We start from the raw sequence: 15031 nt of genomic DNA, 5'->3' as shown, positions 1-15031 counted from the left end.
GATTGGGAAAAACTATCTTTTAAGATTGGTATGGGAAAAAATACTCTTTGTAAAACGTCACTATAGGAAAGTGTCTCAGTGTCACTATATAATGACCATTCACAAGTCTAATATAGCGATGCTCTTTAAACGTCGCTATATAGCGACGCTCTTCTAAAGTCGCTATATAGCGATACTTAACAACAAATCCTGCTTTGATTACCGACGATTAGCACCCCGCACACACTAAACATCGTGCTTAAGCATTGGAATAGGGCCCGTGTGTAGTAGTGTATGTTATTTTGAAGGTGAGAGTTACTTTCGATTATCTTATGATTTTGAAAGCAAGTTCTCTTTCATCTTTTGTTAATCAAGCATGCCTATAGCCCATCCATTGTATTTGATCTGGAGTAGGATAAAGATCATGTAGGTGTGCTTGATATGTAAAAGAAAATGTTAATCTAATGTTTCTTTCTCTCTTATAAGCTAACATCTTGCTTGACATGTTTGTCATGTATTGCTTGTGTACTCATTTAAACATGGCTAATTGCTTGTGTACTCATTTAAACATGGCATATGGCTAACTACTTAAGTACTCATCTGGACATGGTACATGGATTATTACTGAGTCCTCGTTTGGATGTGACACATATTTACTCGTCTGGACATGGTACATGGATTATTACTGGGTCATCGTTTGGATGTGACACATATTTATATGGCTTTCATGATGGACACATATGGATTACTTATTGAGTACTCATTTGGACATGGTCATATTGCGTACTCATTTGGATGTGGCAAGGTTCAACGTCTTTCAGATGAACACTTTGACATGGTACATATGGATTATTTATTAAGTACTCGTTCGGACATGGCACATACGGATTACTATTGAGTACTTGTTTGGACCTGATTACCATTCCCAGATGCCAATTTTCTTGGTTACTTCTGGATGTTCTTTGTAATCTCGAATGCTCGTCTTCCTGGTTGTTCGGTACTTTCGGATGCAAAGAGGTTGTTATTTCATTTCTACCTATGATTATGTAAGCTGTGTTTAATCCACACCAGCTTTCCTCTTGTCATACATGCATGGCTTATGCTCATTGTATTTCTAGTTGTTTGGTGCTTTTGGCTGCCTAGTTGTTCGATACTTCTGGGATGCCCAATTGTTCGTATTTTCGATTGTTCGGTACTTCCGGTTGTCCAGTTGTTTTGTACTTCTGGGATGCCCCATTGTTTGGTACTTTCGGATGTCCGGATGCTCGTTAAATGTTTTTGGATTATTGGTTTTGCAGGATCATTATGGGCCTTCATATTGTGATTCTATGGCTTTCTTACACTATGCAAGCGACATTTCAGCCTTGGCTTTGTGGACATTTCAAATCTGATACTTCCGAATGCCTCGATGCTCGTTGTGTTTCTGGATTATTGGTTCTTGATTTGCAGGATCTTTATGGCCTTCCTATTATGCTTCTACGGCTTTCTTACACTACCCAAGAGACATTTCAGCCCTAGCTTTGTGGACATCTCAAATCGCCCCTCCATACTCATCTTTGGAGTGACCGAAACAATTTCCTCATACATTCGTCCTTGGTACAATAGAAAAGGACACTTGAATATTTTCTGTTTTCATATAAACTGCATGAAATCGGTCATTTTAGGTGGGTGAATTGTGCAAAACATGAAGGCATGATTATAAAGGTTTGAGGAGGTTTGACCAGACTGAACTTGGAGATAACAAGCTCTACTATTTAGATGAAGAGCTCAAACATCGAACTTGAAGATCTAATGACATGATTATGTATCATCACTATCTCAAACAAGTTGACATTTCCAGGCAGATGTTTCTGTTTTTTGCACTATATCATGCACCAAACATAGCGCCTATACTTTGCACTGTACTATGGACAAGTGCTTGTCTTATGCTTTTGTACTATCCACATGCAATTTGCGCTGTATCATCCAACATTATACTGTATCATTCAAACTAGCATATGGCCTTCCTTTGTATATATATTTTCACATAGATATATATAGTGGCTCGGGTTTTTCCCTTGTACTCCCCAAGGGTTTTTTCATCCATAGCTAGAGGGCTTAGCTTGAGTGGGGTTGTTAGAGCTATATATAGCTTGCTCTAACTCAGCCTAGTCCTCAACTAGATATATGCCTATGATCTATGAATAGAATCACTTCCTTGGCAGCAACTCTTGTTTCCGTCTCTCTTCTCTTTCTCTTCCTCTCAACACAACTCGTGTCCGTCTCTCTCTCCTCTTTCTCTTCCTCTCAACAATTTTTACGATAGGCTCTAGTTCTTTTAAAATTTTGATAAAATGCTAAGATTCAAGTTCATTTCGAGTTAGTAGTTACGTGCTCGACAACAAAAAGGTTGCCTACTGAAACTCTAGTTTTTGAAAGTCCTAAAATTTATGATTGGTCCAACTCCCCACTTTCTATTTCTTTCCCTTGAAATCCTCCACCTTTTTTTCTCCCCCCTCCTTCCTTTGAAGTCTTCTTTCTTTTTAGCTTCTCCCGTGTATTCTTTTGAGCTTTTTTAATCTTTGGGAGTGATAAGATATCATTCACCATTTTCCATAAGAACCCTTTTCGTTAGGGCTTACAAAGGGGCTATGATACAATAAGATGTCAAGCTTGCCATGCAAAGCCAAGCTTTTGATTGACTAACCATGTAGAAAGTAGGAGCTTGCCAAAGTTACTGCCGAAATATTGGACCAGCGCTAAGATGTGTGGACCATAATGTCTCCGGCACTCCTGTTACTCTTCACCCTCTTATAGCTGTACCCTCTCGCCACTATCACGAAAATCACTAGATTCATCGAGCTCACCACTGCCAGAAGCCAGTAGAAGTAGTCTATTCGGCATCTGTTGAGATTGTCCACTATCCATGGCGTCCTCCCTCCCCTACTTGACATCCAGTTCACCATCGTCACCAGCAGGCTGCTGATGAAACTGCCCACTCCCAGCGCACTCAGATACAACGCCATCCCCAAACTGCGCATGCTATCCGGCACCTGATCGTAGAAGAATTCCTGTTGACCGACTAGCGTCAACAAATCGCCTACCCCTAACAGCACGTATTGTGGCGCTAGCCAGAACACCGGCAAGGGGATCGTCGATTTCGGATCGTCAAGGAAGCCGTGCTGCCTCGCTGCCTCGACCCTTTTCCCCTCAGTTATAGCTGCGGCCACCATACACAGGATGGAGAAGAAAAGATCCACCCCTATCCTCTGCAGCATTGTGATTCCTCGTTCGTTGCCACTAATTTTTCGAGCTACAGGAACAAAAACCCGATCGTAGATGGGTAACACGAGCAGCACAACGGTGGTCATGAAAACTAGGAGCGATGCTGCCGGGATCTTGAAGTGAGTACCCATACTTCTGTTCATCGTGCTCCCCTGCTTCGTGAACAGTGTGCCACTTTGAGCAAACACTACACCGTACGTGAACGTGCTAAGCCACACGGGCACCACTCTCAGAACTTGCTTTACCTCTTCGACCTGCGTTACAGTGCAAAGCCTCCAATGGCTTTGAGACGTTGCGTCCTCGCCGACGGCCGAGTGGTGTACTGCTGCTTTGTCCAGAAAACTGTAAGTACAATCGTAAACTTTCAATTAGAAATATGGAGGCCCCCATTGGAACGATCTCTGTCGGAGCTTGTTAAGGAGTACAATACTTGGAAATTTGGGAAAAGAAAAATTCGGTTTACTTACTTGAACTCCCGTGTGCGTGAAAGCTGCCTTCTAGCTGCTGGCACGGATGGATTGCCGCAGACTTCATGCAACGCGGTCTCATCGTCGGGAAGCTTGATATTCCTGTTTCGAAGGGCAGCTACCAAGACCTGAGCTATGTCTGTCAGAGGGCTTCCACCAGGGAACTTATGGCGATAGCGATGCGTGCCAAAGAAGAAAAAAATGCACGCTATCGCCATTGCAACGGTTGGTATTCCAAATCCCACTACCCAGGTTAGGTTATCGTCAATGTAGACAAGAATCGTCTCGGCAAACAATGCTCCAATACAAACTCCAAAAAACCACCAGTTAAAGAAGGAGCTCTTCCTTTTTCTCTCAAGTGAATCTTCTTCATCGAATTGGTCGGCCCCAAAAGCCTCTAGGCAAGGCTTAACGCCCCCCGTGCCCAAGGAAACCAGGTAAAGAGAGAAGAAGAAGAAGCCGAGCTGCACAGGAGTTGCCTTGGGGCAGGAAGTCGAAGGCATGCCGACGTTTACACAGGGAGGTGGCTTGAGAGATGAAATGGACGCTGAGAGTGTTATCAAGAGCAAGCCCTGCGGAAACTTAAATTACTTGAGCACGGGCAGCGATAATCCGAAAAAGGAAGGTTGACATCGCTTCATGATCTAAGGAGTAGAGAGAACATCGTTAGTACTCACCAGTACATACACGACAGACGAAAAGGCAATTGTCCTATATCGCCCCCAATAGGCATCGGCAAAGAATCCTCCGATGAAGGGCACGACCAGCGTAACACCTACCCAGTTGTTTGTGTTCTTGATAGACGAGACTAAATCCTCGTGGAGAACCTTTGTCAAATACGTGATCAAGTTAGCCGCAATGCCGATGTACGCAATCCTTTCGGCGAGCTCATCTCCTGTTGCAGGAAAGCAAGCTATTCTGGTTATAATGCAGTTTGAGAGAAGAACAGATCATGCCATATTTTTTCGATTACGATGATCAAGACGGAAAGCTACTTGATTACCGATTATAAAGAAGGAAGCATTCCAGCCACCCGTGAGGGACTTGTTAACGGGGTGGCCATGGTTGTCAACACAATCAATAATGTGGAGTGTATTGTTCTGCGCCATATTGATATATTAATTTGTTGAGAGATTGACGGAAGTCTGGACGGAATGCAAACTCCAAATAGTTTCTTCTTGTAATCGTCCCTGCATGAAATACTACAAGGTTTAAGTCGCTGCTTCATTGTTTGAAATAGTCCGAAAGTACGTTAGCTTATCAATTCTGCGTTTAAATTATAAAATTTGCAAGGAAACTCTTTTCCGCAAAATAAATTCCTCTCATTAATAAACTAAAAGCTTCAACTTGCTTTTGGAAAGCTTACTTGGGTGGATACGCACTTCAAAAGTTATTATTCTTAGAAGGTTGCGACTAGTTCTTTTAGATGTCCTTAAAATCTTTATAAAGTGGTTATCATGATCAGATTTTGAAATATAGGCAAAGCAACCTTCATGAAAGCTAGGCTTGTGGCAAAGCACATCTAAAAATAAATAATTATATTACATCCATTTTCCAAACCATAACAAGAGTGTGTATGTAACTAAGGTGAAGTAAAAGTGATCTCAGCCTTTGATTTGATGTAGCCATGCTGAGAACCATTTTGAAATATATGCAAAGCAAGCTTCATTAAAGCTATGTTGTAGCAAAAATAAATAAATTATATTACATCCATTTTCCAAACCATAACACGACTTTCTATGTAATGAAGGTGAAGTAAATGTGATCTCAATCTTTGATTTGATGTAGCAATGCCGAGACAAAATTATGGGTTGAGGGTTGTCTCAATGGTAATAACAAAGACTCAAAAGGATCAAAGAGGAACTTGTTAAATCGAAGCTATGCGAGTGTCTCTGTACATCTACATGCCATGTTGTAATGCTTGCTAGATCTCCCAAAATGTAGACATTGAGGCATGTGCACGTCTGCGAGGAGAAGGGGGAACATCATCTAGAGAGGAAGGCTCAACTGAATTTCATCGAACCGAAAGAGCCCAAGAGAAGCTATGCATCTCATTAAAGATCTGAGAGCCAAACCACCGAGGCTTGTCAAATATTGATCCACATTGCAGCTTGCTACTATTGCAAATTGCAATAGATGCTTTCTATTATTTGTTTTCATAAAGAAGCACTTATGAATCATGATAACATGAGAAATATAACCTGACATTAGCTTTGTCAAAAGTTTCAAAGCTCCCTACCTTTTAGAAAGAAAGCTAGGTGTCCCTACCACATGGCAGACCAACTTTAACACTTTTTTACTAGCATGAAGACTAATGGTACCCTCAATTTTCCAAAAAAAATAAAAAAAGATAATGACATATATATAGAATAAATTCCACATCTCACAATCAGGCTTCAGATAGTAAACATGTGTCTCATATGTGCCAAGCATGAGTTGTGATATCTCACCTCATACTTGGCATATAATAACACTCATAGTTTGACTCCCAATATCTATATTTGTATTCGTTCAACAGAGTGCTTAATATCATTACCCATTTGATTTGATCTCAAAGTTGAGCACTTGGTGAACCCTATGAGAAATTTTTTATGAAACCTAATAGGGTGAGTAGCTCTTTAATTAGGTATGTCACTCTTCACAAAACCCCTTTTGCTAAAGCATAATCAGGGTAGACTCTTTCTGTGAGGTCGTTGTGGGAAGATATTACATATGGTAACTTACTCCATCTATAACATATGTGCTGCTTACCAAAATTTGACAAACTTCATGTCTAAATTGTTATACACATGTTAACGTTGAATGTGAGACCAAATCATTCCCACACAACTACCTTTTTGAATGAGATTATTAAACCATTGCAAATGCTATTTTGCTTATGAGCATGCATCTTAGACTCTATAGAATATTACAATTTATTCAAAAATGTCAAAATTTTGTTCTATGCATATATGCAAGTAGATATGAACTGAAAAGTATACTACTAGAAATTCTCACAAACTAAAAGAGACCAGCAACAATTGACAACTTTGCTATGGTTTAAGGGGTATGAATGTTGCACTTAATTTTAATTTGAATGCATACAATTGAGAACATGCTCTATACATTTTGTTTTGTTTTGTTTGAAACAAGTTTATTTTTAACAATATACTCCAAACTTCTTGGTCATAAAACATTGATTGTTTGTGAATCCATACCTCAGGGGGTGTCTATTAGGCGCTATCTTACTCCAAATACCAAGGCGTATGGCTGCACAATCATCTTTCCCAACATTTCTAATGCAAAGTCTCTTGCAACAAACTCGCATAAGCATCCTTTCCATATTCTCCTCAAATAGCATTACATGTCTCTTTGGTTCTGGAATTGATGCCATGATTCTTCGCCTCTTCACACTCACATACTTTCTTTTTGTAAATAGTGTCTTGCGTTTTCTAGTTGTAAGACCATCAAACCTCGAATCCATTTCCCTTGAATCTTCATCTTTATAATCAAATGCTATGTGGGCTTGAGAATTATTTAATACCTTATAATATCTTGGAAATGGCAATCTGGTAGACATGTTCATTGATGTTAATTTGTTGCCAATGCCTCTTGAATTTTGTGGTTGAACTGTTTCTCCTTCATAACTCAAGATTCTCCCATCTATATTCTCTGGCATGCTAGCAACAATATTACGAACAACATGAAAAGTCTCAGATTCTCTGCCCCTTTTGCCTTGTGTTCGAGTGGTGACATCATGATCATTGTCACTAATATCATCAATTCTTGTTATTGCATCACTTATCCCATCGATCTTTGCGTGTATTTTTCTTTGTGGTCCCATCTTATTATTCTCAACACAAGACAAGTCTTCTATATCAATAAGCATGTTTGAGTCACTTGCAACACAACTATACTAGTGAGCCTGTTTGAGTCACTTGCAACACAGGACAAGTCTTCTATACCAGTGAGCCTGTTCGAGTCACTTGCAACTCATGACAAGTCTTCTATACCAGTGAGCCTATTCGAGTCACTTGTAACAAAAGACAAGTCTTATATACCAGCGAGTATATTTGAGTCACTTGCAACACAAGAAACATTTTCTACATCAACATCTGTTACTATAATGTCCTCAATACCTGTGAGCATGCCACTATGATACTCTTGATTACTACTATAGCTTCTTACCAATTTGGATCCCATTTGTGTTATAGTCCTTTTCTTCTTATAATATTCTGTTGTATCTTCCATGACATTGAAGGAAACTGTCTTGGGCAAACTTGATTTCAAGAAAGCTAACCCCCATTTACAAGTACTATGAACTTGTAGTTGAGACATAGTATTATGGACATCTAAATGTGAAGTACTATCCATTGCATTTTGAATGACACCTGCACTAGTCAACTTAATTATCTCCACTATACAGAGAAAACTCTGAGCATAGCCCTTAAAGTTGCCAATTGCTAAAACTTCTCCAGAGCAAGATAACATCTCTACTTTTTCCCCCTCAAAATAAGTTTTCTTGATATCTTGAAAGTATATCTTTGGAACAATTTCGTCTTGGTCCCAGAGTGTTCTGTGTGCTTGCATATCAAATATGTCACATTGTAAGATATCTCCCAATGTTTCAAAGTCTCCATGTGGATATTTTAAATGTACTTCATGATTTACAACGTTGGTGATTATCACTACACATCTTCTTTACCTAAAAACATTTAGTGTACCACGTGCATTCAAAAGGAGGGGTATTTTAATCCAACTTTTGAAAAAATTTGACAGAATTACAATAACAAGAGGGGTTTTTTAATTCAATTTTTGAAAAAAATCACTTAGTTCATAAGTAAAGAAGAGTGTTTCTATTGTGAGAGAAATTTTAGTTGAGGGATTTTTTTAATACCCTTTGAACACACGTGATACATAGCATTTCTTAGAAGTTCACCCCCTGAGTCCGTAGCTTGATTCACCATAAAATGACGTATGTGCATTTTTCTTTGATTTGTAGCTCGATTCATCATAAAATAGATGTATACAAAATATTGAATTCATAAATGTGCAATGCTCTTTGAATAGGTCTTGCATTACTTATCCTTTTTTATTTCTTCTTTTTCTACGGACTTCCTTGTAAGGAGACTCATACACATACCAAAGGCTCATCAAACGTGATTGAAATTTGCTTTTTTAAAATCTTACTTTTTGACTCAAAGTTTTGTTTTATAAGAGCCTCTTTTTTTGAAATGCTTTATCCAAAATTATCTCACAAAACAAATTTGGACAGTGCACTAGTCCAAAATTAATAAAATAGGTGTTAGTTGTGAAAGCCAAAAGAACTCTAGTACAAAAAAATAGAAGAACCCTATATGTGGGTCTCAAACCAAACTCAGCTAACTAAGGTGGCATACTAACTGAGCCACAAACTAGAGTACATAAGGATAGCTGTCATCCAATGGGCGGTGTACCAACCGCATCTGCAGCTAACAAGTCAGTGACATAAATGCACAATGGTCACCCTGGCGTATCACGAGTGGAGCTTGATATCTCAACACTCCCCCTCGAGCTCAATCCCAATTCTTGCACACCAAGCAGGTCTCTGAACTTGCGCAGCTTCTCTGCTAACAAGTCGGTGACGTAAATACACAAGTCGGTGACGTAAATACACAACGGTCACCCTGGCATATCGCGAGAGGAGCTTGATATCTCAACACTCCCCCTTGAGCTCAATCCCAATTCCTGCACACCAAGCAGGTCTCTGAACTTGTGCAGCTTCTTTGCGCCCAATGCTTTCATGAATATGTCAGCTACCTGATCCTCTGTGCTGACATAAACTAGATCAATAAGACCTAGTAAAACGTTCTCCCGCACATAGTGATAATGTACCTCAATGTGCTTTGTTCTAGCATGATAGACTGGGTTATTTGCCAAATGTCTACTGCTCATGTTGTCACAATCAATGATAACTGGCCCATCTGTAGACTGATGCATATCATAAAGTAGCTTATGCAACCAAGCTACCTCACATGCAGCCATTGATGCACCCCTGTACTCAGCCTCTCTGCTTGACAAGGCAATTGTAGGTTGTTTCTTGCTGCTCCAAGTGACTGCAGCACTCCCAAAAGAGAACACATATCCACTGGTAGATCGTCTATCTAAAATACTACCACTCCCAATCAGCATCAGTGTATCCATACAACTGTATTTGAACCCTAACCTCATAAAATAGTCCATACTGTGATGTGGACTTCACATACCTGAGTATGCGTCTAGCCGCATCCAAATGCGTTTTCCTTGGAGCCTGCATAAACTGGCTTACCAATCCAACAGCATAGCTCAAATCTGGCTTGGTAATAGTCATATAAATTAAACTTCCTACTATGTGCTTGTACATAGTAGGGTCTTCTAAAAGCTCACCTGCATCGGCGCTCAGCTTCACATTCTGCTCTATAGGAACTGAAATAGGCTTACAGCTTGTCATCCCATATTTGGATAGCATGTCCAATCCATACTGCCTCTCCAAGAGCTGTATCCCACTTGGTGATCTAATCACCTCAATGCCCAAGAAATAACGCAGCTCTCCCAAATCCTTCATCTCAAACTTCTGCTTCAATAGCGTCTTCACATGAAGGATATCTTCATCACTATCACCTGTGATGATCAAATCATCAACATAAATGACAAGCAGCATAATACCTTTCTCTGTTTTTATCACATAAAGTGAGAAATCTGCCTTGGAAATCTAAAAGCCAATAGTGACAAGATAATGTCCTATCTTGTCAGACCATGCTCTAGGTGCTTGCTTCAAGCCATATAAGGCTTTCTTCAACCTGCAAACAAACTCAGGATGAACAGCATGAACATAACCTAGTGGCTGCTCCATAAAGACCTCTTCTTGCAAATCACCATCCAAGAAGGCATTCTTTACATCCATCTGATGTAAAGACCATCCCTTTGATGTAGCCATAGCAATGACTGCTCTTACGGTTGCCATCCTTGCAACCGGGCTGAATGTTTCTTCATAATCAATGCCATATGTCTGTGCATACCCCTTGACAACTAATCTTGCCTTGTATCTATTCACAGAACCATCTGCATTGTGCTTCACCTTATAAACCCACTTATAGCCAATTGCATTCTTGTCTTTAGGCAAAGGCACCAATTCCCATGTAGCATTTGCTTCCAAGGCATCCATTTCTTCATCCATGGCTTTCTCCCATTTTTCTTTTCCCATGGCTTGCTCAAAAGAATTGGGTTCTGGTTCCTGTATCACTTTGATTATATAGGCATAGTGAATGGCTATAAATCCATCATATTTCAGCCTATCCACAAGATACCAAGCTCTGGTAGACCTGCGCAAAATAGGCTCACTTCTAGGTGCTCTCAAAACATCCCTGGTCTTCCTTACTCCAGGTGTAACAATAGAAGGAATACCCAACTCATCATCAATGCTCTATTCTGAGCCACTGGATTCACCATCCACATAAGAGTGACCTGCATTCACATCAAACATGGACTGATCTACCTTCTCTTTTCCTTTTCGTGATACCTACATACCACTATCTGCATTGCTTTGAGGAGATTCTCCTGATCTCAATCTACCTGTCCATGGCGAAGTATGTGAACCATTGCTAGAGGACACTACACGTCCATTAATATTTTGTGATTGCTGCTGTGAATTCTGTGCAGCATTACCATTTTGTGCATCTATATCATCAATCACATTTACTGGTTTATACCAGCTGCTCATCTCATATAAAACAACATCTTTGCTCACTGTAAACTTACGAGTAAAAGGGTTATAGCATCTATACCCTTTTTGCTATAGAGAATAACCAATAAAGATGCACTTCTCAGCTTTTGGATCCAACTTGGACCTCAACTCATCTGGCACATGAACATAGGCAATGCAACCAAAAATTTTCAAATGAGAAATATCTGGCTTCCTACCAGTATACATCTCCTTTGCCATCATGCAATGTATTGTTGTAGTGGGAGTCCTGTTCATTATGTAAACTGCTGTAGCAATTGCTTCAGCCCAATAATAATCTGGTAGGTCTTTTTCATTTAGCATGGCCCGAGATACCTCTCCAATATGCCTGTTTTTCCTTTCTGCAAGTCCATTTTTCTATGGGGTATGACTGCATGAATATTGATGCTTTATGCCATGCTCTTGCAGGATCCTTGGGAACTCATTTGAGAGGTACTCTCCCCCTCCATCTGACCTTAGGCATTTTATTTATAGGCCTGTTTCTTTTTCAATCATAGCTTTAAAAGCTTTGAAATGCCCAAAGACTTCACTTTTCTTTTTCATAAAATGCACCCAAACTTTTCTATTGTAGTCATCAATAAAAGTGACAAAATAATGACAGCCTCCAATAGATGTAGCTTTAGTAGTCCACACATTAGAGTGGATTAATTCCAATGGCTTCTTACTCTCTTGAACATGTCTAGGAAATGGTTTCCTTGCTTGTTTTCCAAATTGACAGGCTTCACATACCTTATGCATTTCTGCAACCTTGAATTTAGGCAATCCTGCAACAATGTTTTGGGCCTGCATTGATTTAAGTCGTTGTACATTAACATGACCAATGCGTTTATGCCAGATATCAATATCTGCAACTACACCGGTCCCATGTGCAAACATTGCTGCACTCAATTCAGGCATGTCCGCATCCAACGTAAACATCCTACCCTTCTTCTTTCCTTTTGCTATCAAGCGACTGTTATTTTTCATATCCTCAACAAAGAATCCATGAGGATTAAATCTGACCTGCAAGCCTTGCTCAACCATTTGACCAATAGAAACCAAGTTCTTGGTGATATTCGAGACATGAAATACATCAGACAGGTATTTATTTTTCCCATCCTGCATAGACAAAGGAATTTTACCAATCTGCACAATAGGATGTGTAGTATCATCACCAGTCTCCACAAATCCTGGTCTATCCATTTTCCTTGCATCCTGCATCCATTCTGCATGACCTGTCATGTGGTTTGATGCACCTGAGTCAACATACCACACATCATTTCTTTCTTCTGCACTTGTCACAGAATTGGTCATGTGCTGCACCATAAACAAATGCTCATTTCTGTCATCACCCTGTCTACTAGAGGATGCATAATTGTCTTGCTGCAATTTTCCATTCATAATGTCATTCTGCTTTTTGTAGCAATCTTTAGCCATATGACCCATTTTACCACAATAGTAGCATTCAACATTGCTGTTTGCATTTTGACCTCTCTGCCATCCACCATGACCTCTTTGGCTCCCCCTGCCTCTAGAGTTACCACGTCCTCCTCCAAAGGACTGGTTTTCTTGAGTTTGCTGCATATTCTGATTTCTACCACGGCCTCCAGATCGGCCTCCTCTACCTCTTCCAGCATTTGAGTAGAAGACAGTTTCTTTTGAAGTTCCTCCTGAAGAAGATGCACCACCATTTCTCTGCTCTTCAGAAATTAAAAGAGCAAACAACTCCTCAAAATCAGGAAATTTTTCACGGATGGCAATGGATGTCCGGAACTATGCATAATCCTTTCCTAGACCATTCAAGCTCACAGAAACCAAATCATCATCTTCCACTGGCGACCCAATGGAAGCAAGTGCATCTGCCATTTTCCTCACCTTCATGTGGTAGTCATTGATGCTCATATTTTCTCTTTGCACATTGTGCTCGGGGGGGTCACTCATCATATGTAACCCTATCACGTGAGTTCAACAGAAGGATATTTTTTATTCCTAAAATTTACAGAAATAAATATACATAAGGGACTATTTAAAATAGTTTTGAGAAAAATTTACAGATTTGTATAGAAAAGGGGTACATTTTATTAATGAAAAAATTTACAGATAAGGGATTTTAAATATAGGCCTTGAACGCACGTGATATAGAGGGTTTATACATAGTGACCCCCCCGAGACATTGTGTATCTCTTCCTTGAGTTGCATTTTCCTGGCTTGCGTATTTGTGCTGTACATTTTTGCCAAAGTATCCCATGCCTCCTTTGGCGTACTTGCATCCTGAATATGCACAATCATAGAATTTAAAATACTGATAGACAGCCAGTACATAACTTTTCTAGCTCTCTCATGCCATCCTTTAAATGCCTACATTTCCTGTTGATTGGGAACATTAGGAAGAACTGGTTCTTCTTTATTTCCTGTAATGAACTCCCAATAGCCTTTTCCCATAGGAAATTTGTCATTCTAAACTTCCATGCTTGGAAGTTGTTCTTGTCAAGCTTTTCACTGACAATCTATGAAAGAGAATCAGATGCCATTACAAAACACTGCAAAATATTTTGTCACTGCAAAAAACACAGCTTCTGCCTCACAAGGGCAAATTTGCAAAACTGACAAAAGTGGTATTTGACCACACAGTCACTTCCTAGTGACGATTTTGCATGAATAGGCAAAGAGGATGATTCTGTAACTCCCAATATCTCTACGCATAGGCATACGATGCAATTTCTACAGTAACTTTTCACCGACCTGCAGAGCAGTGGTCGCACAGCAAAAACAGGGCCTTTTTCTCTGTGCTTTCGGAGAACTTCTGCCTCCAAAATGGGCCTCGAAATAGCCTCGAATCAAAAAAATAAAGTCACCAAGGGTTTCGTCCTACCCCGTAGCATATATTGCCCTCTTGCCACACCATGAAGGGCGTCTCAATTTGAGACAGTGCACTCTTGCACTTTCCGGTTGTGCTACCTGTAGAGATTTGCTCCCAAACTCAAAAAAGGAAAGCAACATGGTCCTCTTACCAGGACACCATGAACTTGGTTTGCTTTCTTGAGCTCTTTACCACGAACCAGGCTCTGATACCATGTGAAGATAGTGGGAGAGAAGGAAGGAGTCTCACTTGCGGCTTTCTCACATACACAATGGGGGAATACACACAAAGGTGGAGGCTGAAAATAGTTTTCCTCTTCTTAGTTGTGAAAGCCAAAAGAACTCTAGTACAAAAAAATAGAAGAAACCTATATGTGGGTCTCAAACCAAACTCAGCTAACTAAGGTGGCATACTAACTGAGCCATGAACTAGAGTACATAAGGATAGCTATCATCCAGCTATTATTCATGGGCGGTGTACCAACTACATCTGTAGCTAACAAGTCGGTGACATAAATGCACAATGGTCACCCTGGCATATCACGAGTGGAGCTCGATATCTCAACACAGGCACCGTGCTAGTTATGAACTAGCCTTCAAAAGAAATCTTGCGTGCAGGGTGGGAAAAGGGTGCCAGGTAATTGGCGACTAAAGGTTATGGGAAAGAAGGATGCATATCGCGGGCCAACTAGTAACACCTATTTCATTAATTTTGGACTTTTTGTGTTGTTTTTGGACGAAGCCC

General features: G+C 40.1%; 1 protein-coding gene across 1 annotated transcript; it reads right to left on the bottom strand.

Moving 5' to 3' along the window:
* Positions 1-2717: 2717 nt before the first annotated feature.
* Positions 2718-4819, bottom strand: LOC147892560 (protein NRT1/ PTR FAMILY 8.2-like). Its single transcript, XM_087386745.1, has 4 exons — positions 4714-4819; positions 4388-4605; positions 3711-4282; positions 2718-3585 (listed from the first exon to the last, which is right to left on the bottom strand). The coding sequence occupies exons 1-4, from the start codon at positions 4817-4819 to the stop codon at positions 2718-2720; spliced, it is 1764 nt and encodes a 587-aa protein (XP_087242871.1).
* Between the last annotated feature and the right edge of the window lie 10212 nt (positions 4820-15031).

The sequence above is a fragment of the Dipteris shenzhenensis genome, chromosome 16, assembly GCF_047967505.1.
Source record: "Dipteris shenzhenensis isolate YYH24624 ecotype China chromosome 16, Dip_SZ_1.0, whole genome shotgun sequence".
Classification (NCBI taxonomy): Eukaryota; Viridiplantae; Streptophyta; class Polypodiopsida; order Gleicheniales; family Dipteridaceae; genus Dipteris; species Dipteris shenzhenensis.
The sequence above is the reverse complement of the archived record's forward strand: the minus strand, read 5'-3'. Positions and strand labels throughout refer to the sequence as shown.